A 27,162-nucleotide genomic window follows, 5' to 3' on the forward strand; every position below is an offset into this window, starting at 1 on the left:
AACCCTGCCATCGCTGTGGCTGCTGAGAGGAACCTGCTTTGTGTTCCCTTGAGGGATCGGCCAGGTCCACAGTCCAGGCTTCCTCGGGGAGTGCTCAGCTTAAATGTCTTTATCTTCTACAATGCAGAGGCACACTAAGCACCAAACTCCTAGCAAAACTAAAGGTCGTCCCTCCATCCCTTGATAAACAAAAGGAAAAAATATATATCCAGGGTTTACCATTCTAAGAAACATCTTTAGAGAGAAGGAAAACTAAAAAAGCGATAAATGAAATCCAAGTATCTCATAGACGTATTTTTAGCCTGCCTGTATGAATGGTGAAGAACACAAGAAGATATGCAGGCCTACTGCTCCACGGGAGACATTTCTCGGGATCCACTGTAATCCAAATTGTTGTGCAGTGCCCACTCCCCCACCCATGACAGGAGCTCGCTCTGTCGTGGAAAGGCCTTCTCATCTCCTGGAAGGCAGCTAGCTACTTCAGCCCTCAGTGCAGACCAAGACAAGTCCCATCAGGGATCCAGCAAGGACCTGTCGTTTGGACACCAGTGAAGCCATCAAGAAATGACAAGTTGGTGAAAGTAAAGTATGGGGGGCACTTGACAGTACAGGGGGAACCCTGATTATCCCAGGGAAGCATGGCTTCTCAGTAAGCATGAGTTACGGATTCTAGGGTGAGCTGTTTTTGGAGACATTTCATGATTCACACCCAAGTCATACAAGATGAAAGAAAATACTGGATAAAACCAAGCCAGACATGGAGTTTGGGGGAAAGATTTTATTGGACAAATTAGAAAAATATTGGTACTGTGATTTAGCAAAAGCCACTTCTTTCATCTGGCTGCAAGGGCAGGAACAACCCCAGTGACAGACAGAAGGGAACATGAGTTGTGTGAAGAGAACTCTCTCCACTCTCCACAGGCTGGCCGCAACCCACGCTCACATTCACCAGGCTAGTCTGGCAGCCTTGGGCAGAGCAGAGGGGAAGGTCCATTTATAATGACTTCATTGCAAGTCTGGGCCTGAGAGGAGGTGAGTAGGGCTTGAGGGATGATTCCCTGCCTGAGCCAGTCAAGGAAGCTGCTAGCAGCTGTCTGCTGCGAGCTGTTCTCCAGAGTGCAGCCGAGGCAGATCTATGCATGACAGACCCCAGGCTACTAGCATAAGCATGGGATCCACTTACAGCTGTCATAAGGGACATTGAAAACAGCGGGTTTGAAGGATCCCTTCATTCAGTTTCTGAGGACTGGCTACATGTTAGGCAGGCAGGCGGGAAGAGGGACAGAAAACACAGAGAGCGAAGAAAGCAGCCAGGATACTGAAGCTAGAATAGCCACAGATGCTGTGGTTTTTAGTCTTTTTCACAATGTTAACTGAGAAAAACCAACCCATCCCCCTTTTTCCCCCTATAGTAAGCCCACACAGAGCTACATAGCTCAGTTGCTGCCTATATCGTGCATTAGCGTGGGTCCAAATTATTGTTCAACAACAACAAAAACCCCCAGAAACAAGCAAATAAACAAAAGCCACGTGTGTACCTGACACACACACACACACACACACACACACACACACACACATACACACACACACACACAGGGCATCACAAGTGCTTATCAGGAAAAGCTCTGGAATAACCAAACTGTGTTTTTCAGATACAGGGATCATCTGCCACTATCCTGTCCTCCCGGTCTTTAAAGAGGCCAAGCCCAGATCAGCATGGATCAGCAGAGCCAGAACAGATGGGATGCTAAGGTGACTCCCCCACCCACCCCGTGATGTCCTGGAATCTGCCACATGGCGGGATTTCTGACTTAACATTCTCCCGTTTGCTCCGACAATAAAGCTGGCGAATGCTCACTATGGTTAAAGCAGTGTCACCAGGGGAAGGTGAGTCTCACAACAATTGTGTGACTTACTCCGTCAAGAGCAGGCACAATCGGAAGTTAAGGACAAGGACAACCTGGGTGAGATGGTGTTCCTTCCACCTAGTGGCCCCTAAACTTAGAAGGAGAATGAAAACTTAACGTGCGGTCAGCCTGCACTCAGTGACCACACTTAGATAAGCTAACTCATGTCGTCCCCAATGGTGACATGCCCTCTCCTAACCTCTCTTAGACATCTGATGGCCTCAGAGTCAGGGACGGACGACGGGGACAGAGGGTCCACTGGTCTGGCCACGTCCTTGTCATGAGTCAGTGGCAGCAGAGGCATCTGGTGTGTGTTTGGACGAGTGAGAACCTCACATATGGAAAGTGGACCCTGGCTGTTATTTCCGGGAAATCCACTCGTCCCGGCGTTTGAACAATGATATGCGTAGCAATGACCTGTGGGTGTGAGCATTCACACGGCCAGGCGCAGACGGTTTCGCTTGGAGGGACCTGCTTCTCCAGCCTTTCAGCTGTCCTCCCAATAGACACAGATTCAACAATAAGCTATTTGCTGTGTGGCCAGGAGACATAAATTGTTAGGGAGACACTGGATACACTTGGGGAAGACAGTCATTCCCAATGCTATAAAGAGAAGGAAACCGAGCCGGGCGTTGGTGGCGCACGCCTTTAATCCCAGCACTCAGGAGGCAGAGGCAGGCGGATCTCTGTGAGTTCGAGGCCAGCCTGGACTACAGAGCGAGTTCCAGGACAGCCTCCAAAGCCACAGAGAAACCCTGTCTCGAAAAACCAAAAAAACCAAAAAAAAAAAAAAAAAAAAAAGAGAAGGAAACCACCATGGTGGCTTCTGGCATCTGGTACTGTAGGGAGACATCTCAGGTACCCGCAGCACTGGCCACGTCCGTTTGGGTGTGGTCACAGGTACATGGGAGAAGGCAGGGACAAAGGATGAGGAGGAAGGGGACACTCCTCTCTTGGGGTTCTGCTTGAGGCTCGGAGACCAGCAGGTGGCTGACCTCAGGTTCTAGGCTTCTCATGTAAGTGACTTCTCCCTAATAAAGTATCGCACGGCTTTCCCATCCCTGTGTACTTCGTGTAGTTTAATATTCCTCACCATGGTTCCATTTCCTCCCTCCTTCAGAAGCTGATAAATAGGAAGCCAATTCGTTTCCCGACAGCAGAGTCAGGACTGACCATGCCACCACCTCTGATCTGGTCTAGTTTGGAGCATGTAAGTACCAGGAGCCCATGTTCTGCCACACCAAACCCACTCGTACCTGCTCTGCCCAACCAAAAAAACCCCACTTGACAGCTTAGGGTGAGGAATGCAGTAAGCTTTTTAGACTTGAATGTATCTTCAGGCTTGATTATTCTTAAGATATCTGTGGCTTTCTTAATCAGACATCCCAAAAGTTCAGAGTTATAATTGAAACCAGCTAATCAGTTAATTCAGTCCTTTACACACACACACACACACACACACACACGCGCGCGCGCGCGCGCATGCGCGCGCGCACACACACACACACACATGCACGCATGCACACACATATGCACGTGCACTCACACACTGCGATCCAGCATCACCATCAGGCCCATCTGAAAGCAAGCATATGGGATTCATGTGATGCGGTCATGACTCCATTAATACCATGGTGGTTAGAGCAGTTGGATGATGGCGGGGCTCTCCCATGGCCGGTTTCTGAGAAATGATGCAAGTGAGAAGCGAGTGGGCCCCTACAGCTCTTGGCTGACAAACGCTCGCAGAGCTCTCTGCTGCTGTGCTATGCTCTAACGCTGAGGGAAGGGATGCAGACTTCTGCTGTGGGCGGTACTGTGTGTGTATGTGCGCGCACATGTGTTGCCAAGAGAATGTCCTACGTATTCTCAACTTAGAAGGCTGTGTTCCTCCTGATACTCACATCTTCTTTAAAATGGACCGAGGGCACATAAATCTAGGGGAGATGCCATTCTCGCAGCACATTCTGACTATCCCAGGATGACAAGCAACATCACCCTTCCTCTCAACACCTCTCCAGAATCCACAGCAGACACCACCAGCGGATTGGAGTCCCCTTTTTCCTCTCTTTATTTCCCCTTCCTCTTGCATAATGGTGGATCTCGTACACTCAAGGCACGTGCTCCGCCACGGGCCTCACAGTCCTCCCTTTGCACACATACAGTCCTCCCTTTGCACACATACAGCCCTCCCTTTGCACACATCGTCTATCCTGAGACAGGGTCTCACTAAGTTGCCTGGACTGGCCTTGAACCGTGATGCTCAGCCATGCTTCTTTTCTGAGGAGCCTCTGGCTGTCCTCTGAGAGACAGTCCTCATTTTCCTCTGGAGGAGTGCTTCGGGGGCAACCTCCTCATGAGAGTCGGCTTTTACCGAGCAGACCCTGGGCTCTCTTGGATTGGCCTCAGACCATACTTGGAGGAAGTAAAAGGTAGTGCTATTGGGTATGACTCAGGTGCTGAGAAATGGAGAGAAACCTTAGCTGTTTCCATTTTATCCGTATAAAGGTGTTGAATAGCATCTATGAACATTGCATCCTGGCGACGTAATTGGGTGATAAATCCTAATGGCATGAGTTTTCGAAGATCTTGTATCTGATTTGTTCTATCAAAACAGATGTCCAGTAAGTGGGGGCTAGGGCTAGAGTATGATTATTCATCACAATGGATTTCAAACTGTGTGGAGTTAAAGAAAAATTTCAAAATACTGACAAGTTTCTTTTAAAATGAATAAATACATTTTTATATATGCATACACATATATATCTATATACATATGGATTTACATGTAAGAACATGGTAGAAACTGATTTCTTCCTCATCACTGATGCACTGTGGGTCAAAATACTACTTTACAACCATGCAAACAACCTCTTTAGCATGGTGAACAGAGCAGTTTTCCAATGAAAACTGTTGCAAGGCACCATTGCTGCAGAGCTGAAGAAATGTAGGAATGGACACTTCTCTTACCAGTGGCCTGAGCTCCGGGTGCGTCAAGATATATCCATTATTTGTGATGGCGAAGGCATAACCGTGAATTCCTAACTGTAAGAAGAAAGAAAAAAAAACCTTCATTAACTGACTCCCAGGCAGATTCACAAAGCACAAAGCAGCCCGACCTGAGTAATTTACATCTTAAACTTGGCATTCATAACCGTTATCAGCACAATATTTCATTAAAGTGAATGCAAGGCACTGATCCCTGGCATTTGGTGTCAATGCGAGCCCATCACAGATAAGCTCAGCACACAGCCCAGTCTGAGATGTCATATCCCCACAGTGATAACCTATGACTTTATTTTTATTTATTTAAGACAAACTTTTTAGAAAAACCAACAAAAGTCATGGGCATTTCTGGAAAGGGAAGCATATCCAAGCAAACAGAGCTTTCTCAGCTGGGGTATTTTCTCCCTTTTCTAGATAAGGAAGAGGGACAGCAGCCTTCCATACTGTCCCACTCCCAGGCTTCCTACTGTCCCCCGCCCACAGGAGCCATTTCTAACTCCACCCTCCTGCTCTGTCCCCCCCCCCCCGCCCATTTCTAACTCCGCCCTCCTGCTCTGTCCCCCCCTGCCCATTTCTAACTCCGCCCTCCTGCTCTGTCCCCCCCCTGCCCATTTCTAACTCTGCCCTCCTGCTCTGTCCTCTCCACAATCCTGGCAGTGCTAAGGTGTCCCCACCAGCGCCATAGCCCTTTCTATCTTCTCAGTCTTACTGTGGCTGCCAAGCTTTGCCCGGATGCTTCCATCCACACAAAGCCTGGGTATTTCTATACGGAGCCTCACACTTTAATTTATGTTTTCTGACTACATGGGACTATGGGAAATAGTTTGGGAGCAATGAAATGTTTTATTAGCTTTAAAAAGTATGTAATCAAATTTAACACTGCACTTATTTAAATAATAATCCCAGCTTTTTGACAATATTTCTATTACACACTTGACTGCACCCATTGGCTACAATAAATTTACCTACAAATCATTCATGTATTAAAACGGCCTCTGGCGTAAAACTCATACTGCTCTCAATCTCCCCCCCCCCTCTCTCTCTCTCTCTCAAGAAAGAAAGAAATTGTAGCCCACTTTTGCCAGAGCAAGGGAAAAGAGAGAGGGAAGAAAACAGAATTCTCTATTTTTGTGTCTGAGAGATCATTTCACAGTTCTGATCCCTTACTTATTTCGTCTTCAAGTTCTCTGCCACTCACAGTCTTGAATCAGATACTATTAAACGATCCAGACAACAGGGTTTACAAACCAGGAGTGACCCTGTCTGCTTGTTAGCTTAATGTCAAGGTGATGTGAAATGAACTTCAGAGAATTTAACACCAGCAATTAAAAGTTTCCGTTGCATTACATAAAGCAAATACGCCTGCGGTCGTCAAGGGCAACAGACGTTTCTCCCCGTCTTACCTTGCACAGCAAGTCTTAATAACATTCTACTTGACTCTAATGATAAAAGTATATTTCATTATGCCGGGAAAGATAAACCTAAGATTTCCTATCCTTTGAGATGTCTATCGTCTCTTTCATCTCGTCCCCTGGAAGAATGTCAGACAGTCAACACGGCATTAATTATCGTTATTAAGTCCTGGTTTAATATGGGCTGGAAGGGTCAGGAAGGACCCTGGGAGATTGACTTCTTCCATTAAAGGCAAGAGTGGGGTTTGCCTGGAAATTCAAACCCAGCATCAGACCAAACAAATGGTATTTTATAGTCAGCTAATGCAGCCAGTGTCTTCCAACACAGCTGACTTTGCCTCTCCCTGTGCTGTGGGTCTCAGTGCGCTCTGTTCTTCGCTGACACAGAACTTTACAAATGAGAACCCTCATCTACGAGAGTGCCATCCGTAGTCAAGGCACCGACTGTTCAATGTCTACCTCCCTCCACCTGATATACGAGCCAGGAGGACAAACGTCAGAGCATGTGGTTAAAAAATGCCAGCAGATCTCAGTGAGTTCGAGGCCAACCTGGTCTACAAAGCGAGTTCTAGGACACCCAGGACTGTTACACACAGAGAAACCCTGTCTCAAAAAAACAGACAGACAGACAGACAGACAAAAACAAGTCAGAGGGGTGGATGGGATGGAGGGATGGGGGAACACAAGGAAAGGAGGAATATGAGAGAAGAGGAGGAGGAGGAGGAAGAGGATGCAAGGGACCTGGCCTTCCACACCATCTATGAGCCTCAGCAGCCTCCATGTCTTCTGCTATCCCAAGGGCTCTGCCCCCCTGAGCTCTCCCACTGGAGGCGGTCCAACGTATCCACTGGCAGTTCTTTACGCTCTTTCTCATCTTGTCTTCTCTAGGTGGGTGCCACTGGGACTTCCCAGGCTCCCCTCCCCCGCAATTAGAAGCAGAAGCATCTCCTTAGCCTGTTCACTTTACCCACAATCCTCCAAACCGAATAATCATGACATGCTTTCTCTGTGACATTCCTCAGAGGCAAGCTTGCCTCCTCGTATTGTCATCATTATATTGCTTCAATTTCAAAAAAAAAAAAAACTGGTCCTAGCCGATCTCTAGGTGCCAAAGACAGACCAATTTCAAAGGCAATTCTGAGCATCCTTCCTGTGTAAGACTCATAGAAAAATCCCTTTTGTGTGAGATGGGTTTCATGAGTCTCTCCGTCAGGTCTCCCTGCCGCTGGCCCCTACCTAAGCAACCACACTGCCTCCTTCACCTGCTGCCCCTGGCACCGGCGACCTCCAGCAGCACTCTCTCCTCCACAGGCTTTCCCTGGGGTACCAGCTGCACGTGGTCCCTTCAGGTAACGTCCTGACCTATAGCCCTCCCGGCCTCAGGACCTTCTGCCTATCTTCCGACTCGACTCTTGCCTCCCTCCTTCACATCTCATTTTTATAAAGCACAAGAATGTTTTCCTAGTTCTACCTTTACACAAGGCATAGAGAGCTACCTGTGCCTTCTTGTTTCTCAACCCTTGTTAGGTCTCCTTCCTTCCTCTGTCTCCCTTCTCAAAGACCCGGGGGCTGCACCTTTTCTGGGAGAGGGGCCTTTTTGTTGGAAGGGTCTCCTGCTCTTGTCTTGGACCTCTGCAGACCTTAGCACCACATTAGGCATGCACTGGGTGCTCAGTTAAATCTGCCTACTCTTTGGACACTCACCACTTTCCTCAAACTCTATCTTAATGATCCTGAAAAACAGAACCGAAGCCAGCAGTTAAAAAATGAGCCAAAAGGAAGCCGATCTGCTTCCCCATACACAGCCAGCATCTCAATCCTGTGCCTAACCTTTCCTGACATTCAGAGACTCCTGGGTGAGACCCCTCCCCAGGGGAGCACCCCGAGAAAACTACATTCAAATTTTGTGTGATGGTTGGTGGTTCTTAGAGATCATCTAATATACCTGCAAGGAGGGAGAGAGTGTGGAACCTCCCACTGCAGACTGCAGATGGGTCTTCTCTGAGAATCAAACCTTCATAAAATGACAATGGACAATGTTTGGCTTTGGCCAAAAATCAATATGCTGACGAAATCCCTCACTCTCGTTTCATCTGAAACACGGCCAGTCTCTCTGTCTATTTGCATGTTCAGGCGGGTGAAGTAACAGGGAACAGATTGGACACAGAACCTTCCAGCACAAAGAGCTGCCAAACGGGCCCTGGATCCACAGCTCATTCCCCTGCTCCCCTGGAGGCCAGGAGCTGTGCAGACCCCCGTCCCTGGGAGAGGAGCATGTCCCTTCCAAGCCGAGAGCCTTCAGGCTAATGAAGTGAACCCAATTATAAAGTGGCTCGTTATGGTAACAGAGGCCATGGTGTCTGGAAATTATTGCTGAGGTGTCTGGGATTCTTAATAAAAATTATAGGAAGTCTGATGGCTTGGGGAGGTGGGGGAAATGTACAAAGCTTAGGGAGAAAGAACAATCCTTGGGAAAATCCCCAGAGCTCAGCACTAATGCATCCTCATGGAGTGTTGGCCAGGAGGGCCAGTGTGCCCTGGATCCTGCTCTCCTTTCCTGTTGTCCCCTAGCTCTGCCTGGCTGGCATCCAAGCCTTTCCCAAAGCTCTTCATAGGAATGGAGGAGGGACAGATGCCTCAGGTCAGTGTGCACCACACCTCCGTCCCCAGTCTTGCCACCAGGCCCAGGGAGAGCACGGAACACTCTCCCAGAGATGCTGGGTCACTCCCCACTACTGACTTTCCTCTGTTCCCCCCTCTCTCTGTGATCTATTGGTCCCCTACTAGGTGAGAGAGGTTGAAAAGGCATTGAGCACTTTGGATGACACCAACCACATGGTAAGAACCATATACTATTTTTAATTACTTCTATGATTTTATTTTAATCATGTCTTAACTATTATGATAATTGCTCTCATCATCCTAGTGATACCGGAGGTCCTAGAGGCTAAACTCATGGCTTGCAAGGTTCAAAACATGGCAAAAATATTTAAACTTTCTGTACCCCAGTTTCTTTTGCTAAAAAGTTGTGGGAAAAGGGACCTACTTATTATTAACACATCTTAGCCCACTTCCCATTAAAAGAAATTTTTAGAAACTGACGCAGAGGTAATTGTTGACATTCCATTTTAAATATATCTTTCCTGGGTTCATTTGGTACACATCAAGCAGGCACCAGTGCTTGGATTTCTACACATCCTCACTGAAATCGGAACTTAAAATTGACTTGAAGTACAGTGAGTGGATGCCTTCCTTAAACACTGGGCCCTGGTTACAGATGCCAAGGTCTGGGGATTTCAACAAAAGCCAGCTCTTGTCAGAGGCCATGAAGCCTTCCTCTTCCCATTGTTGGCTCTGACATTTACACTGCTTGATTACATGGGGCTAGATCCTTGTTACGGCACTGGAAACATAATCCAAGTTTTGGGAGTCTTGGTGGGAGAAGGTGGCTGTCCCCTCCTGACATCTATAGGGCTTTTCCTTCTCTCTTGTTTTAGCAGGTCAGGAAGACCAACCAACAGCTGAGCCAGTCTCGGTCAATCAGACAAGGAGGCCATGCAAAGAGCCTGTCAGTCAACACCAGTAGATTCCAGGCCCGGCCTCACTCTTCATAAAAGCAGAGGGAGCCTTTGGCAGCCAGAGTGAACACAAAGCTAGCTGCAGAAGAGGGAAAGGACGGAGCTCTGGGCCGTGGGAGGAGCCCTCTGCCCAGTGGGCCGCCAAGACCTGCAGTGCGGTGCCATGCTGTCTTCATTCAGGGACCCTTGGGACAGTTCTGTGTGACTGAGCTGGGACCCAAGTGGTCCCGCCCCCTCCCCATTTATTGATTTGTTCTCCTCTCCTCCAGCAAGCGAAGGAGTTTTCTCTATAGGAATTCAAAGAACCGCTGCACCACCTTTTAAAAAGCCATCCGATCATGTCAATGTCAACGTTGAGAGGAAAGATACAAGGACCTTTATCAAAATCCATGGTTTTGCAGGAAGTCTTTATACTGAGGCTAGAGGAGGCAGTAAGGAAACAATCTATTGAAACTAAGAAATACCCATGAAGATGATGCAAAGGCGGGCAATAGACTGTGGTGGTGGTGAGTCTCAAGCCAGACCTCTGTGAAATCAAGGCTTCTGGCCCCATTTGGGCACCACCCAGCGTGCGCTGGGGCATCACCACCCAGAGTGCACTGGGGCATCACCACCCAGTGTGCACTGGGGCATCACCACCCAGCGTGCACTGGGGCATTACCACCCAGCGTGCACTGGGGCATTACCACCCAGAGTGCACTGGGGCATTACCTTGTATTTGGGGATGGTCTTCAGTAGTTCTTTCACTGGGACATCTGTGCCAACCACACCCAGAAGAATGCCCTTTGACCTCTGTAGAGAGTAGACACAAAGCAGAATACAATGGATTACTGTCTGATACCTTCTCTGAGACCACTACCTCAGATCTCCACAGGCTTTCTTTTTGTTTCATCTTCAACTCAAATTATAGCTAATCAAGAAAGGGAGCCTCTGGCATAATAGCAACATACTTGTGCTAAGGCATTCTAGTGCCCCCTGCTTCCTGAAAGCTGAAGCACGGGGTGTTCAAGTGCCTAGAAGTTCCACAGCCAAGGCCTCTGCTTACAAACCTGCTTCTTCTAGCAAAGCTTTATGTAGGAGAGAGACAGTGGCAACTGTTTTTTTTTTCCACATGCATCACCAACTGGCACCCACGAAAGAGATGCCTAGTGGCCAAAGAGACACACAATTATTTTCTTTAAAGCAGAATTGTGGGACCAGGGCCTCCAATTTCCAGGGCAGGTGGTCACTGTGATATGCTAAAACTTCCAGTAACAGAAAGGTCATTGGGAAGAGCATGCACACTGCTGCTGCCTGTTGCTTTGTGGGTTTGTGCATGGTTTTAATAGTGTTCCAGCAAAGTCACGTTCACTCAGAACTTCAGAACCCAATGGCATTTGGAAGCTAGGGTCTTTGCAGATACCATGACTAAAGGCCTCCTGAAGAATCATCTTGGATTCAGAGAGACACTTAAATAGAATGGCTGGTCTCTTTAGAAAGAGGAGAGACAGGGGTGCAGGAAAAGGGACACACACAAATGTGTGACTTGGGATGATGCCACCATGGGCCAAGGGACACTGGGTTCCACAGTCAGAAATAACAAGGAAATACTCTTCCCTCGTTTCTTCAGAGGGGCCCTGGCTCTCTCCACACATCCTGTTTGCAGACTCTCAAGATCCACAAGTGTTTGGTGAACCATCCCACTTTGCAGTACTTTGATACCATGTTCCAAGAAATTAATCAAAGGTAACCGAGGAGAGGTGCAGCCACCATAATCAAGAGTTGACTGAGAGTTTTCCTCCTCTGGTCACTGAGCATCTAAATGTTAGAGAGGGACTACTCTGGATGCTAAGACCTCTACCCATCCCTCTCATTTCCACTTGGCTCACTAGGCCACACAGTCAGGGAAAACAAGGAATAAACTCACATGCAGAATTCTTGGGCGGGGTGGTGCGGTGCGGAGGGAGTCATAAAAGCTTACAGAGCTTAGATGCAAAATATTTGAGAAACAACCCTCCCAGCACTGGGCAGGGGGGGAGGGGCACAGCGTCATACTCACTGTTTCGTTCTGCTTACTAAACACAGGCATGGCCACTGTGGTCATCAGGACAAGGCCCTGATCATCAGCAAGCTGGTTGGAGAGAGGAAAGGCAGTTACTGGGTATGCTGTGGGCACCTCTGTGCAGAGGCCTCCTGTTGACCAGGGCATCCTTTGTAGCCAAAGGCTGCTGAGAAAGAGCCCTGGGGATCCTCTGGCAGGGAGGGAGCGCAGAATCTCTCTACCTGATGAGCAGGTCGACAGTCCCAGGCCCCCGCTGGAAACCCCGCCTGTCAGTCACACAGGTGGATGCATCTGTGTTCATCTCTTTTGCCTCAGATGAACCGCATTTAGATTTCAGTGATTTGTTTTATTGTAACACGTCAGCTTTACTGTTTTACTCCCCAGATGTTTATGTTCAGTGTGTGTACTAAAGACACTTCCGATAATGTAGGATCAGAAACTTCAGACATCAGAGGCCTCGTGAAATGCCCTCGGTGTGTGTTGGGGAGGGGACAGAATCCAGAAGCTCTCCCCAAGGCAAGCAGGTCAGTCAAGCCCCCTCACCCCTTCAGATTCCTGAATGCTAGTCCCAAAAGGAAAGCAAACCAATGAAAAGACAACTTTAGCATCTGACCCTGAAAATCACCAGGAGGAAGCTAATCACTGCTTCCAAAGGAACTGTTACTCCTGAAATAGGATGCAAACCTGCAGCATTTTCAGCTGCCTGCAGACGCATACAGACCTCTGTCACATCTGCTTTTCCTACCATGCTGGGAGGGACACAGGCAGGAACAGCTGTTCTGCCCCAGTAGCAAATGGGGAAACAGAGTCTCAGGGCACGGTAGCAGGCTTTGGTTCAAGGCAAACCTTTGCTCTGATTCTCAGCTTCGAGTGTCTTAGCTGCACTAGCCAGGCCCTCCTGGCTTTGTGTGGAACCATGCTAATTAACATCACCATGACGATGAGATGTACCAGTGCCTGGCCAGCCTGGTACTCCGACAGAGGCACTCAAAGGACGCTGGATTCTTCTCTCCACCCTCGGGTCACACAGCAACGTACATGGTAGAATTAAACACAATTTAAAAAGAGCAAAGACTTACTTGGCACAGCCTACGTGCAGCCAAGTTGGTTGTACAAGTCCAGTGGGAGAAACCCTTCCTGTCCCCTGTCTTCCTTCAGCACCCGCCACGAAGCTCGCTAAGGTCTGGGCGCCACCATCTTCATGCTACAGCATTTATTTTTTGGTGTTCTGCTCACTTTTCCCGACCTGAGTTCCATGTGGAGTAACTAGGTGCTCTTCCATCACGCTTCTTTCTCAGAAAGGGGCCACCTAAGGAGACGGTTCTAGAATCTCAGCGGCTGCCAGCTACACGGATTCTCCAGTCCCTCGTGCGGAAGTCATAGAGCTCGGATTTAGCTCATCTTTTTCAGATTTGATGTGTCTGTCTTTGAGAGAGGGTCATACACGGGCTGGGCTGTACTTAAACTCCCGGTCCTTCTGCCTTTACTTAGCCACGGGCTGGAATTACAGGTCTGCGGCCCCACACCCCACACTCCCCTGTTCTCAGCAAGTTACACATGCAGCATACCAATCATCGGGGTCCCCACGGAGCTCGCTGCTTACACAGTGTGATACGCCAGCCAGACAACAGCACTCGAGTGCCTGTCGCAAGTGCAAAGCTCCAGGGCCCACTCTAGACTTTGCAAGTAGGAGTCCTTATCTTAATAATTAGCGTACATGAAGCCAGGGAATATTGTCACGGGGAGATCTTTCCCATCTCACCCCCATTGACACTCTCGAGAGAAAAAACTGCCCGATGTGGAAAAATTCCCAACAGAAACATGCTAATCTCGCATCTATTTGTAAATGAGCCTACACCCCTCTATGAAAAAAGGAGACAAACATGTCATGGTCTTTAAGGGCCAGGAAACCTGTGGTGTCTTCCTGGCTAATTGTGGTGTGTGTCCACTTGTTTGATCAATCACTGTTGTGGCTGATGGCTGGCAAGATTCTTTTACTGACATTAACTCAGATCGGAACAGGCAGACTTTGAATAAAGCAGATACCCCGTCCTGCCCCCCCTCCGCCCCCGAGATTTGTGTGGCCCCCATCCAATCAGGTGAAGGTTTCAAGGACAAATGAATTCTGCCTCCAGTTTGACTTTGAGCTCAACACTGAAACACCAATTTCCCAGTTTACCAATCTGCTTTGCAGATTTGGATTTATTTGATCCCACGTTTACATTCTTTAATATAAAACCCTCTCCTACTATAAGCCTGTGCGTATGTATACATTTATCTGCGCATATGCATACATACATTGGCTGTCTTTATGTACTTATGTCCATGCCTTCTCTGTATAGGCTCTCCCACTGTCCTGTCTCTTCAGAGACCTCTCGCTAATTGCCATGTTACTCAAGTAACTTATGAGGCATTAGAATAAGTAATTTATCTTCTAATATTAATAACCAAATTGTACTAACTCGAGGCAATGTTTATAGCTCTGGCTATGCCAAGAATCAAGGCAGCCAGTATATGCCGTACAGTAACTGTTTACGGAAACGCAGTTTCAACTTCTGCTAAACATAAAGTATACCATGGTGGCCACTGGGGGCTAACAGGCAGACCCAGTGTTCACAATAAACAGTTCTCTTAGCATTAGCCTACCCCATTTCCCAATTGCTTGATTTATCCTTGCTGCTACGCAGAAAAACTAATTTGAGCTGATCCATAACTCTGGACAATTTCCACTTTGCAACTCAAACCAAAATTTCAAGCAATGCCAATGTGGATCGCAATGAAACCAAAACACACCCCTGACAGTAATGAGAAATGAAGCCTCCTTCCCCTGCAACCTGGAAGGGTCAGTTATAAATCACTAGTAACTGTCCTGGCATAGATGCAAGATCAGGGGAACCGGACTCCCAAATGTTAAGCCAGAATATAGTATCGGCTGCACCCAGGGCGCAAAAAAAAAAAAAAAAAAAAAAAAAATCCTTATACTATTGCATTTGTACTAAAACCACTCATTTGTAACCAGCCTCAAGTAAACAAGAGAAATGCAGTAAGTCCAGGCAGGCCGGAGTTCACGTGTGGGACTACAATCTTGTGTAGTCTTCTTCTAAGGGTTGTGGCCCCACTTGTAGACCGGCTAGGCCAGAGTTCCAACCTGCAGGCTTCCCGTGTAACCCAGCTCATCTTACGGTCACACAAACTAGCAGGACTCTGGAAACAGCATGTCCTTCTCTCCCCAGTTCGGTCTCTGTGCATCTGAAACATGTCATGGAGGAGAAAATATCTGAAAGCTTGTCTGCACCGCAAGGACTTCATGCTCAAAACGCAGTCTGTGCTCCCGTCCCAGGAAATAGCTGCCGGTGGCAAGAGGTTTTCATCCAGACCCCCCAAGCAGAGATCAGGCAGCCAGCCATGGCCAGACGCCCTCGGTCTCTGACGCTCACTAGGGGTTGCTGGCATTTCTGTGGTCCCCAACCTATTGCGGCTGCCGAGGCAAGACCGGTACCTAGGATTCATATTCAAGGCTTCCGAGAAAAACACAGACACAGAATTGACATTCATTTTCCCAAAGGGTAGAAGAAGGAGATGGAGGTCACCATGGTCCATCTGGGCAAAATCACATTAAGTCTAAGCGGGGATCCTGATGTGAGCTGCTGCTAAGTTACACTTGCCCGAGCTCTGAGCGCCCCCTGAACTGCTGGTTATGGCGTTCTGTTGTATAACGAGCGTACTTTTATTCCATATCCTTCATTTCCTACGCTACATAATGGGGACCGTTCTGGTATCAAAGGAAATGATGGATAGTAATGATGAACATCTGGATTATAAAACACAAACTTGCTCAACAGATTGACTGCTTCCTGTCAGCTCCCCAACTTAACCACGCATGCGTCTCTATGACTGTGCACTCAGACTCACGTGCACGGCCTGTGGGACTATGCCAGGCCTCTGTTCCTAGAGCTTCAGTGAGTGTCCATGGATGGAGCAGGACAGGGATGTGGTCAGTCCCTCCTAGCATGCGACCCCCCAACAGCACTAAGACCATGAGATCCCCTGCTCACTGTTGACCCCCTCACTGCTATTCATTGTTTTCCTCCAGAACTTCCTTAGGCCCCAGCTGTAGGCTGAGTCCTCTGCCCTCTGCGATGAAGGTAACTGGGGACAAGACCAGGCTGTCTCCCCTGCGCCCCAAGGAGCCCCAGGTGCACTTAGGGAAGGCAGGAAAACCAACGAAGGTCTAGGAGGGGTTGCCGTGCCAGGTCTCCTGTTGGGGACGAGGAGGGCATCGTCTTCTGCTCTAGCTTGGGTTGGGGTGGGCATCTTGTGTTTACTGATGGCCGCCGGGTGAAAATGGCAGGCCCAGAGTGTCTCCTGAAAGCCGGCTTGACAGGCGGAGAGCTGTCTGGCTCCGGCTCACTGATACGTGAAACGACACCAGGGAAGAGGTGTGCACACTCCTGGGTACCTTTCTTTGCCGCAGACGTCACCCCCTTCCCCGCCCTCAGATAAAACCGTTTCAACCCTCCAACCATCACCGCAAGGTTCCCTAGCAGCTAAGGACTCTCACCCTGCTCACATGGCTAGGTAGCCAACCAGACAACTCCTTGTGCGCATGCGCACGCCACCTAAGCCGTAAGGGTTGGCTATAATCAGGCATTTGATCTGGATTCTCCAGGATTTCTTTTTCTTTTCTTTTTCTTTTTTCTTTTGTTATCCAAAGCTTGTGCAGAGATGATCTTTCTGCTGGGTGGTTACAAGAACCCAAGTCTGGCACCCACGTCCCCTCTTCCTAGATAGAAAAGTCTACCTAAAATACAGCCACGGGGGAGAAGGGGGGGAAGGTATAAGAATGGAAGGAGGGGAGAGGAGAGGAGGGAAGGGGAGAGGAGGGAAGGGGAGAGGAGAGGAGAGGAGAGGAGAGTGAAGGGTGGGAGTCAGAGAGGGAGTACTAAAGAGAGCAGATGTGAGGAGAGGAGGGAGGACTCTAGCCTCTAGATGCCTCCACCCCTGGCACCTGTGTTCTATGATGGTTGCTGTCCTTGGGATTTTGTGGAAAGAATCTTCACAATGAACAAGAGCTGCTCTGAGATCTCCAGTAGGAAGATGCGATCCTGGGAGTCTCCTCTGTCCAGGCAGCACAGAGATGCAAGCATCTTCAGGGCAGGCGGGCGGGCAGGGCCTGGAGTGGTGTCCCTGAGTGTGGTGCTCCATGGGACTGGGGACAGCCTTGGCTGCATCTGAAGGGCGCCCACCTGCCCTGCTGTTTTTTACATCTCCGCCCAGAGGGAACTGACGAGGCCAGGGGAAGAGTACGTTCCTCCCGCGGCTGCTCGCCCTGGGGGTGGTGCCAAGCCCCCGGGGAGGAGGTGAGCTGGGCATTCAAGCCAGTTGAGGGCAGCACGCTTGGCAGCACACTCGAGGACTGCCAGGTGGGTTCGGCGGAGTCTCCCAGCGGGTCTGCTCAGCCCTGGAGGCTGGGGCTGAAAGGGAAGGTTGTACACAATGGCAGACTCTGCTAGGAAGCCCAGCTCTCAGCCGAGGGCAAAGGCTAATTCACTTACTCTCTTCCAATATGCTATTTCTTTCTGTTTCTCTCTTCCTTTCCTCTGCTTTGCTTATTGAAGCCGATCAAAACACTGGCCACATTAACTGAGATTATGGTATAAATTCATATTACCGCCATACATAGATATGCTATACTCGGGTATGATGCTTAAGTATGAAGCCACTTCGCTTCCTGTTTCTTTCAACACCTTCAATTAACAGCACTCAGCACTCTGCAAAAGGACACTGTTGCCATCTAGTGGCGGTCCATGTGAATTGCAGGCACACTGCCGTGGAAGATAAAAAGCCATTTGCAAAGTATAAGCTTTTCCAGTAAAAACACATTTAAAAGGCAGCCGGTGTTATTTAATACCTACCTAGATGAAGCGCAAACTGCATTAACTATTAGTTATGTCAAAAAAACTTCTGCCTTGACAGGAAAGGAATGGTACTAAGAGGCGGAAAAACACAGCTGTGTGCATCTTTGAATACCAAGCGAGGCATTTTGAATGAAACACAGTTATTTATTGGTGTGGAGTTTGGGAACGCAACCAGCGACCTCAGGAAAAGTCAAGTCCTTTAAGACTCACTCTCTCCAGTAGGGACACACTAGTGTCACAGGATGTGCTTCATGCGGACAGGACCCTGGTGAAGACAGGGGCAGCCTTCAGTTAGGCAAGGTTGTGAAAGCCCCTTCATGGTGACAACGGTATCTATTTAAGCTATGCTTTCCGTGGGAGACAGGGTGAGGCTGCTTGTCTGTCTGATGCCAACAACTGCCTGGCTCAGGCTGCACGATTCACCCTCAGAACCTCTGATGTCCTCTTTCTGACTGTGTAGTAGAGGCCAGTTTTGACACGCTTTCTGTGAATGTGCATATTTAAATGTTGCTTAATTAACATTTTTACTCGGGATCTAAAAAGCTATTTGGAAATGGGAAGGAGAAGGAGCTGCTTGTTTTATTAGTAGAACACAGAGTCTCTCGTCCGTCCGTCCCCATGATGAGAGGATGATATATATAGATACATAGATAATCTGATCACATGGGGGTGGCATGTCAGTAGACTATAAATACATATTTATAATTAAATTGAAAAGCAATTTTTTTTCTGGGCAGTTTTGTTGATGTCTTTCAAATCCCAAATGACAATCTCACAGGAGCATCATCTAGATAAATCCCAACATTTGGGAAAAACAAACCAAGCAGCAGAAGCGTACGTGTAGTATGGAACTATGTGTCTAATTTTTTTCGAACACACGCAGCAGTGGCGCCCGTCCGTGGTGCAGATACAGACACTCATAAAAGAAGATTTGCACAGACAAGTGGGACAGAAATGTCAGCACAGACCAGAGCTCACGATTCAAGCAGGTATCTGCGGAAATGGATCTAATCAAGGACCATTTTCAGAGGGGCAGATGCCATGCGCAGCCCCCCCCCCCCCGAGGATCCGCACAGGTCCTGTGAGCAGGTGCTAGGAATGAGGAGCACCGCTGTACAAGAAGAGGGGTGCAAGAAACCAGTTGTGAGAAAGGAGGCAGGAAGGCTGGGTTCTAATGGCTACTACTAAGAGCCAGGATTGCCCCCAGGAAGGTATCTGCGGCACAGCTCCCAGCGAGAGCCAGGATACTCCACAGAAGGGCGGTCAGCCGTGACAAGCCTTCAGTGTTGACGACGCTTCAAACTATCAAAAACAACTCTTCAAATAAAAAATAAATAAAATCTTAAGTGGATACTATAACAATTTCGAGTCTTAAATCTGAATGGTGGGGATACACATGTTTTTCTGATTTCCTTTCTGTGTGACTGAATGTTTGAACAGCAAGGTTTCCCCAGAATCCTCCTCTGTGGAAAACACTGCATCAGTAAACCACTTAGCAGCATATACCTGCAGTGAAGACTAAGGCTGCCAAGCTAAAAATGCATTTTTTAAAAACAATAATATTAAGTTCTAAGTCCGCGTTTAAATCCCTTTTTACACAAAGATAAAAAATAACCTGTTACAGCAACCTTGGAAACAGGTTGTCACTGAAAATGCCATCAGAATATAATTTTCATTGTCTCTGTTAGACATATTGTATTTGACTATTAGCATTTTGAATGATTTTTACAGTGAGGAGCATAAAAAGGCAGATATTTCCTTTCCTGAAAAGTTGATGCTTTCAATGCAGGCAACATAGATCATTTATGATACTCTCCTGTAAGAACACCCTCCCCTTTAAAAACCCAACACTGTTTAGATTTCTGTGTACAGGGCATTTTTTAACATTTTTGCAAGATGCCTGAATCCTAAACAATGCAAGGCTCTTGCAAAAAGAAAGTGGAAGAATAAGAAGCAAACATGAAATATATAAACTTTAAACAATGTTTCCCCTCATTCTGTCCTTGATTGTCTTGGTAAATTACAGTCTTTCAACCCAGAAGAATGAAACTTAAATGTTAATTTGCTTTTGTCTAAGACAGTTTCTGGCTTATTCTTTTTTTAAACCTGAGTCACTGTTGCCTGCATGGGAGATGCTGGATTTCGGCTGGACCTGACTTTTAGACTACAGTGTCTAAACACAAAAGCAAGCGCAGTGCCCTCTTTGAACGTTAGCTGCATCTAGTATAAACTGGATTGCTGGAGCTGTTTGTTTGCTTTCTCTTTTCAACAATCTAAGGACGACTTTGCGGGTGATAATGCTGAGTGAGAGCTTGAAACATCTTTAAGAGGAATCTAGAATCGCTCTTGTAAGAAAATAGCTATCATTTAGGGGAAATGTCGATGCCTTTCCTCTTTCCCAGTGACTCTGAGATAAAAGCCATTAAGCAGGGAATCCAGTTTGTAAGCAAACACTTCAATAGCATCAGCATGCTGTCTTTGACCAGGAACAAATCTATAAATAAATCCACGGTCAAGAGAACACTACTGATTAGCATCTGATTAACATATCTGAAAGCTGTCTTGGAGACTGCTTTGTTTGTTTATTAGGAGTGACCTGCTTATTTCCAGAGTGCCCAGGAATGATGACAATGGAGATGATCACGGAGCACTGGATTTGGGCCAGTCAGTATTCATGATGTGCCTGACACACAACCGACCCCCTGTTGTGGCCAAACATTCATAATTTCACAAACGTGGTTTAGACACCTCCCAAATAGATGCCTGAAAACACAGCCAACATTGGAGCTGTGGAGCCGTGGGACAAAACCTTCCCCTTGTTTAAAGACCCCCTGAAACGTGGCTTCCTCCATAAAACCTTCCCTAACTAAGTGGAAATGGGAACCAGATGTCCCGAACCTCCACTACAAAGATAATCATATTTACTCTACAACCAAAGATACCATCTAGGCCCAAATCTGTGCAAACTGTTAATACAGCTAAGTCTCTGAACACGATGGCTGGAAGAGAAACGGGAAATGGGGCAGCGCCTGCAAACTCCGAGAGCAGAAGGGAAAGACGCTCGTTCCGTCCCAAGCTTTCAGCAGAGAGCCTGATACACAAAACTGCTCGGCAAACGATCCTCGAGTGGATCTATTCCAGCATCGTCCTTCTGTTTATTTTGCATAGGAGGCTCAGAGAGAGGAAAGCAATCAGGCAGAGTTAGTAGCAGAACTCGGACAAGATGCTGGCCCTCCTTCGCTCCGAGCCTGTGTTGTGCGCCGTGTCTCCCATCAGCTTGGCTAGCCCGACGGTAAGGAGCTGGGACCCGCACGAGGCTGCTGTTGCCACTGCTGCTGCTGGAAGCAGACACGGCACGCTGCCCAGTCCATGCCACAGCAATAAGGAAAACGACTTTAACTTTTCAAGCCAGCTTAGTACTGTGACTTCAAAACAAACAGACCTGAACCAACACCCGAGCTGGGATTCAGGCTCTGGAATCGGTGTTGCTTCCTCATCCATTCTTTCTTCCTGCTTCTCCCCGCCCCCCTTTCCCCATGAACTCATTCCACTATGCGCACCCACTGCGGTGCTTCGTATCCATGCGCTCCTAAACCTAACCCTGGCACAGAGCTCGTAAGTTGTCCGTGCCCACTCAACATGCGAAGACATCAAAGCTGAAAAATAACCAAGGCAGCAGAGCGGAGGGTGAAGATGCAGCCTTAGTTTCCAGAGATCGAGCGCCAGCCATTCTGCACCCAGAATCCTCTTGTTAGGGGTGTAGAATGCCATGTGGTGCCTTCAGGGGCTTAGAGCACAGCAAAAGAGACAACCAATAAGTCATCATTAAAATAGAAGCAGACCTTAAGAGTCACTGGAAGATCAAGCGGGAACTGTCAGCAAAGCACCTAATGTAGGGCGTGGTACCCCTGCCATGCTAACCCCATAAGGACCATCCCAAGTTATGGAGAGAAGCTTGTAGGCCCTCTCTAAACTCACTCATTACTCCAGTGAATTTGAACTTGGTCTCTTCATTTGAGTCACATTAGAGAGAAAAAAAATAGAAGAGATCCCCTTTGTCCTCTGATAAAACATCATGGGTCTCAGGAAACGACTGGTGTGGTTAATGATGACTTATGCCCATTAAGGGAAGTTGGGGTGGTGGAAGCGGTAGGGAAACAGTTGCTATGGAGGAAGGCAGCTGGGAAAGAGGGAGAGCTGTCTCACTGATGCCCAGCCTCCAAATCACCTAATGCATCCCAGGCCTGGGCAGATAGGGGTGGGTGTAATCCAAGCAAAAACCTCACGAGTCAGCAAGTAGTTCAAGTCTGTGAGTCACTTCTGGAAAAAGAAAATCCATAGCATGGCAATTAGTCCTCGCCTGACATTATTCTACCTCATGAAACTTGGTTGAGTCTTCTCCAAATCCTGCGAGTTAATTGGGATGGAATAAACATGCAGCGTTTGTTTTTGAACGCCTCAGCATGGCTTTGCAGAATTGCACAACTGCCCCAGTTTCCCCCAAAGTGTCTTCTCAGTTGAATCCGTCGGCATGGCATCTGCAGCTCACCCACAGACAACAGACATCTTTCCTCTCACGGGAGACTGGGCTACATATATCCATTTCCTAGGGGGTCCGAGAAGTGAATAAAATGATCGGGAAAATGCTTGGACAGCTGAACTATGAGCAGACCTGATTGACAGGTGACTCAGTTTGCAATAAAGCATGATGAATCATGCCAATGAAAACTGGATTCGTTTTATATAAAAAACAAGACAAAAGAAGTGGGTAGGCTATGCCTATGGGTGAATAGTTAGTGCTTTCTCTGCAGTCACTGTGGCTAAGATATATATATATATATGTATATGTATATATATACTATAATAAATATAAATAACCTCTGAGGACCAGTTAAGGTAGATTAAAATAACTGGTAGTAAATATATACTGATTTGATGTAAGCTTTCAAATACTTTCTTGAGCCACTGAATAGTATTGATTTTGATTTGCCTCCATATGAGAACGGTCTTTGTATATTCTCTCTCTAACGCAGTCCTTACTCAGGCCCACAATCTTACGGTTTGGTCACTTCACTAAGACACTCTATACAGTGGTCCTTTAAGTGTCACATCTTCCATGACTTTGATCAATCAAAAAGTTGAGATCTGGAAACCACTTCTCCAGAAAACACAACTGCTGTACTCAGAGGGGACCTTCAAGCAGCAATCCAGTTACAGGAGCTCAAAATTTGATTTGAGCCAATGGAAAAAAAAAAAAAGCTCTCAGAATCACACCTGGAAGCGAGGAAGTCAGAATCCTAGGCGTCTCGTGATGACCCACAAGCTTGCCCGATTGGTGGTGGCATGACACTGTCACGATGTCCCTGTCCCAAGTCCCAAAGTTAGTTTCTCTCCCCCAATCTGCTTTTCCTTCCTACCCAGAAGAGAGGGGTGTTTGTGTTTCTGCATGGATGTAAGCACAATTGAAATGAAATGACTTTGAAAAATGCCATTGTTCATACTCAGACATTCTTTAACTTTCAAAGGAATGGGCAATTTCTCTTGTTGAATAGAAGCGGCCTCACTCATCACCTCCAGAGGGTCATATTTCATCACTGGGCTGATGTAAATAAACAGAAAACATTCACATTTCTTAAATAAATGAGGATTCTTGAAAGCAGGCTTTGACTTTCCTAGATACCTCCAAAGAACCCAAAAGTCAAGTTGGGGATCAAAATGTCTTGAGATATTACAGATTTTGAAATCAATTCTTGTTTTTTTTTTGGATGTATCATGACCTAGTTCTAGTGTTTATGTTAAGGTACAGTGGACAAGGTAGTATGTAGGTGGAGACATCTGCCTAAACCCTGCAGAGATCAGTTATTTGCCTAACATCTAACGGAGTCCTTGGGCAGCTGGGCCCCACAAGGCCTACGCACACCCTGCAGAAAGTCCTGCAGGCTTGTTATTACCTTATCCTATCCTATTCTGACAATAAGAAAGATGCTGTGTCCTAGACCCAAGGAAAGATGTTTCAGGCCTTAACTGTACCTTCCCTGGACCCGGAATTTGATCTTGAAGCATGAGGCAGGGCGCTCACTTCTGCAGCAAAAGTGTACTGGTCTCGTGGTGAACTCGGGTACAACAACTACACTATCAGTCCACTTTCCAAGTAAACTCAAATTTGTTTCCACACTTTTCATCCAGGTAGCTCTTCTCTACGCCCAGAGGCATCAGCCAGGTGTGTGGGACAAAGAGAGGAGAGAGAATGACCCCCGAGTGTAATCATACCCCTTGGGCTCAGCTCAGTATTCACCTAGGCATCCGCTATGGAGCAGCCCTTAGACCAACTGTCTTAATAAATGGTTTCTATAGCTAGCCAGCCAGAAGGAAAGATTACTAACAAACACAGGTGCGTCCAGAATTGTCCCATAAGAGACAACCAGACAACTGCTGCTCACGACCCTTTTGAGTCTAGCTGTATCTACCATGAAACATTGCATCTTCAGTTTAGAATGCCCACCATTCCCTTTCCTTCTGAAGAAAACTAAACTTTTTTATTTTATTTTTATTTTTAAATTTAAATTTAAATTAGAAACAAGGTTGCTTCACATATCAATCCCAGGCCCCTCTCCCTTTCCCTCCCCTCCTCCCATGCCCTGCCACCAACCCCTCCAATATCCCCTCATTTCCCCACGGAGGGTGAGGCCCTCCATGGGGATGTCCATAGTCTGTCATTTCATCCAAGGCAGGGCCTAGACCCTCCCCCAAGAGTCCAGGGTGAGAGAGCATCTCTCATTGTGGGATGGGCACCCAAAGTCCATTGTATGCCAGGGATAAATACTGATCTACTACCCAATGCCCAATAGATTGCCTAGGCCTCCTCACTGACATCCACATTCAGGGGGTCTTGATCAGTCCCATGCTGGATTCCCAGCCATCAGTCTGGGATTTAAGAGCTAACCCTTGTCAGGTCAGCTGTTTCTGGGGGTTAAATCAGCCCACTCTTAACCCCTTTGCTCATCAGTCCTCCCTCTCTGTCACTGGGTTCCTTGAGTTCAGCTCAGTGTTTAGCTGTGGGAGTCTGCCTCTGCTTCCATCAGCCATTGAATGAAGGTTCTGTTTCCCAGACTCTCGGGCCATGGAATTGTAGGCTGGCACTCCCCAAATCTATGTCTAAAATCCAAGAAAACTAAACTTAACAAATACTAGGTTAACCCTTGTCACTCTTATCCCTTCTAACGTATTGCAAGCAATGTAGGGGCTAGGAAGACGTCTGGGTGGGTAAGAGCACTTGTTCTGCAAGCATGAGGAGCTGAGTGTGTTGCCTGTAACCCCTACTTTTGGTAGGCAGAGGCAGGAGGATCTGGGAGCTCACTGGTCAATCAGTCCAGGCTCATTAGGGATTCTGTCTTGAGAGTTAGGCCGTAACGGGCAAGAAGGAAGAAGTCAGATCATCAACAGCCTCCTCTGGGCTCTGCGTGTGCTCTGCATTCACTACATCTCCTCTGTCTGTCTGTCTCTTTCTCTCTCTATGTATATAAATTATATATATATACATATATCAACACACATGCACATACCACATACACATGCCAAAAAGTAAAATAGTATATTAGTATGAATATAATTAGTACCTCATAAAAATAGTGTTTATTGTGTAAGATTAAAAACAAACATATTAAGGGGAAAACAAATAAAACCTTGTTTTCCTGCCACCAGGAAATAAATAGCCACTTATTCGCCTTTTAACCTAATTTTCAATGCTCTTCATATCTCATCTTTGGGAAGTTTAATGACTTTGTAGCTATTTCCCCATTTTTGATTCTTTTTGGCTCTTCTTTCTCTTGTTATAAACAAAACTAAGTCACAGACAAGTTAAAGTTAGAAACTGAAAGAAAATTATTAGATAATTGCATGAAAACATAAAATATTTTTGATACGCTTTGGCAATATTTGAATGAACAATGCTAAAGGGCTTTTTAATTTGTATCTTTGTTAATACTCTGTATTTTTTTATTTTGATTCTCTACGTAGTACATAAACACTTCAGGTGCTCACCTAAACATGAAAATGAGGCAACGTCACATGGTAGACACATGGCATAGGGTTGCCTAACATGGCAGGATAACTTACTTTCAGTGAGAAATGCAAGAAGTAGCTGGGTCTGTTATCACAGGACCACAGTCCCAGCTAGGCCATGACCAAGGCCAAGCTGGGCTAGAGAGTAAGATCCTGTATCAAAATAAGAGATTTTTAAACGACGGGTGGGGCTGTATGTAGTTGAGCTCAGTGGTGGAAGGTTTGCCTAGCACATCTAGGGCCCTGGGTGGTGGGGTGGGTGGGGGAGGAGATATGGTTGCTCTGGGTTTTGTGGGGCTTAATTTCGGTTTCTGCTTTTGTCTTGCTGGCTGGGGTTTTGGGGGATAGTCTTGCTCTCTAGGCTGGGCAGTCTAGAACTTGCGGCTATCCTTGTGTCTCAGCCTCCCGGATGCTAGGACTACAGGAGTAAGCAACTGTGCCTAGTGGAAAATGATGCACTTAGACTCCGAGTGTCATGCACTCCCAGTATGCTATCTAACACAGAACAGGACAGGGTCACAGGAGAGATGTCAGCCCACACACGCTTGAACACGAAGGTTGTGAAGCTTGCCTCCTCTTCAGGGGCAGTGCCAGCTGAAGTGGGCTAATATGAACACACACAGAATGATGACAGGGAACGGAATATCAATGACAATCACGGGTAAGTAACGTGTCGTCATTCAGACGTCCATGGTGCCCATCAGAGCGGCCACAACGCAAGCTGATTGCATCTGTTCTATTCCTACTTCCCTCGTCTTCCTCATTAGTCAGATTCCGTAACTCAGAGTAGTCCCCCTGGGCTACTCATCTTCCTTCAGAATGAGTTGTGTCCCTATAAAACAGTAAATGACTTAGAGAGGAACAGGATTAGTAAAGTCAGTAAATATTCACATGAAATGCAAGTAGAGGAAGAAGCCAGAAACAAAGGTAGGTAGTTACGACGTCACCGCTATGCCCGTTGCTGTGTCTGTATGGCTTGCAAGCAGCTGCAAAATGGCCACTAAACTCACCAGACCTGCAGTTCTACCAAAGAGCATCTTGGTGAACTTTTTATTTTCTATGTTCCATAACAATTAATTCAACAGCTTAGTGCACAGACCCTAAAAGTCATACAGGAGAACAATCAATGTCCTGTAATTGCTGAGAGCCAATTACACGGAGGTAAGAGGTGGGACATAGCCTACCTCACCCCCAAGTTTATGCCTAAAGAACAAGATGAGTAAATAAGGAAAGGGGGGG

At 47.1% G+C, this 27,162-nt stretch overlaps 1 protein-coding gene across 1 annotated transcript in view; it reads right to left on the minus strand.

The window, feature by feature from the left end:
- Positions 1-27,162, minus strand: part of Cacna2d3 (calcium voltage-gated channel auxiliary subunit alpha2delta 3) — an 812,900-nt gene that overhangs the window by 189,775 nt on the left and 595,963 nt on the right. Inside the window, 3 exon segments of the mRNA XM_040747790.1 lie at positions 4,878-4,952; positions 10,615-10,695; positions 11,942-12,013. Of these exon segments, the coding sequence (XP_040603724.1) occupies positions 4,878-4,952; positions 10,615-10,695; positions 11,942-12,013 (228 nt within the window).

The sequence above is a fragment of the Mesocricetus auratus genome, unplaced genomic scaffold (genome assembly GCF_017639785.1).
Source record: "Mesocricetus auratus isolate SY011 unplaced genomic scaffold, BCM_Maur_2.0 Super-Scaffold_100006, whole genome shotgun sequence".
In the NCBI taxonomy this organism is placed as follows: Eukaryota; Metazoa; Chordata; class Mammalia; order Rodentia; family Cricetidae; genus Mesocricetus; species Mesocricetus auratus.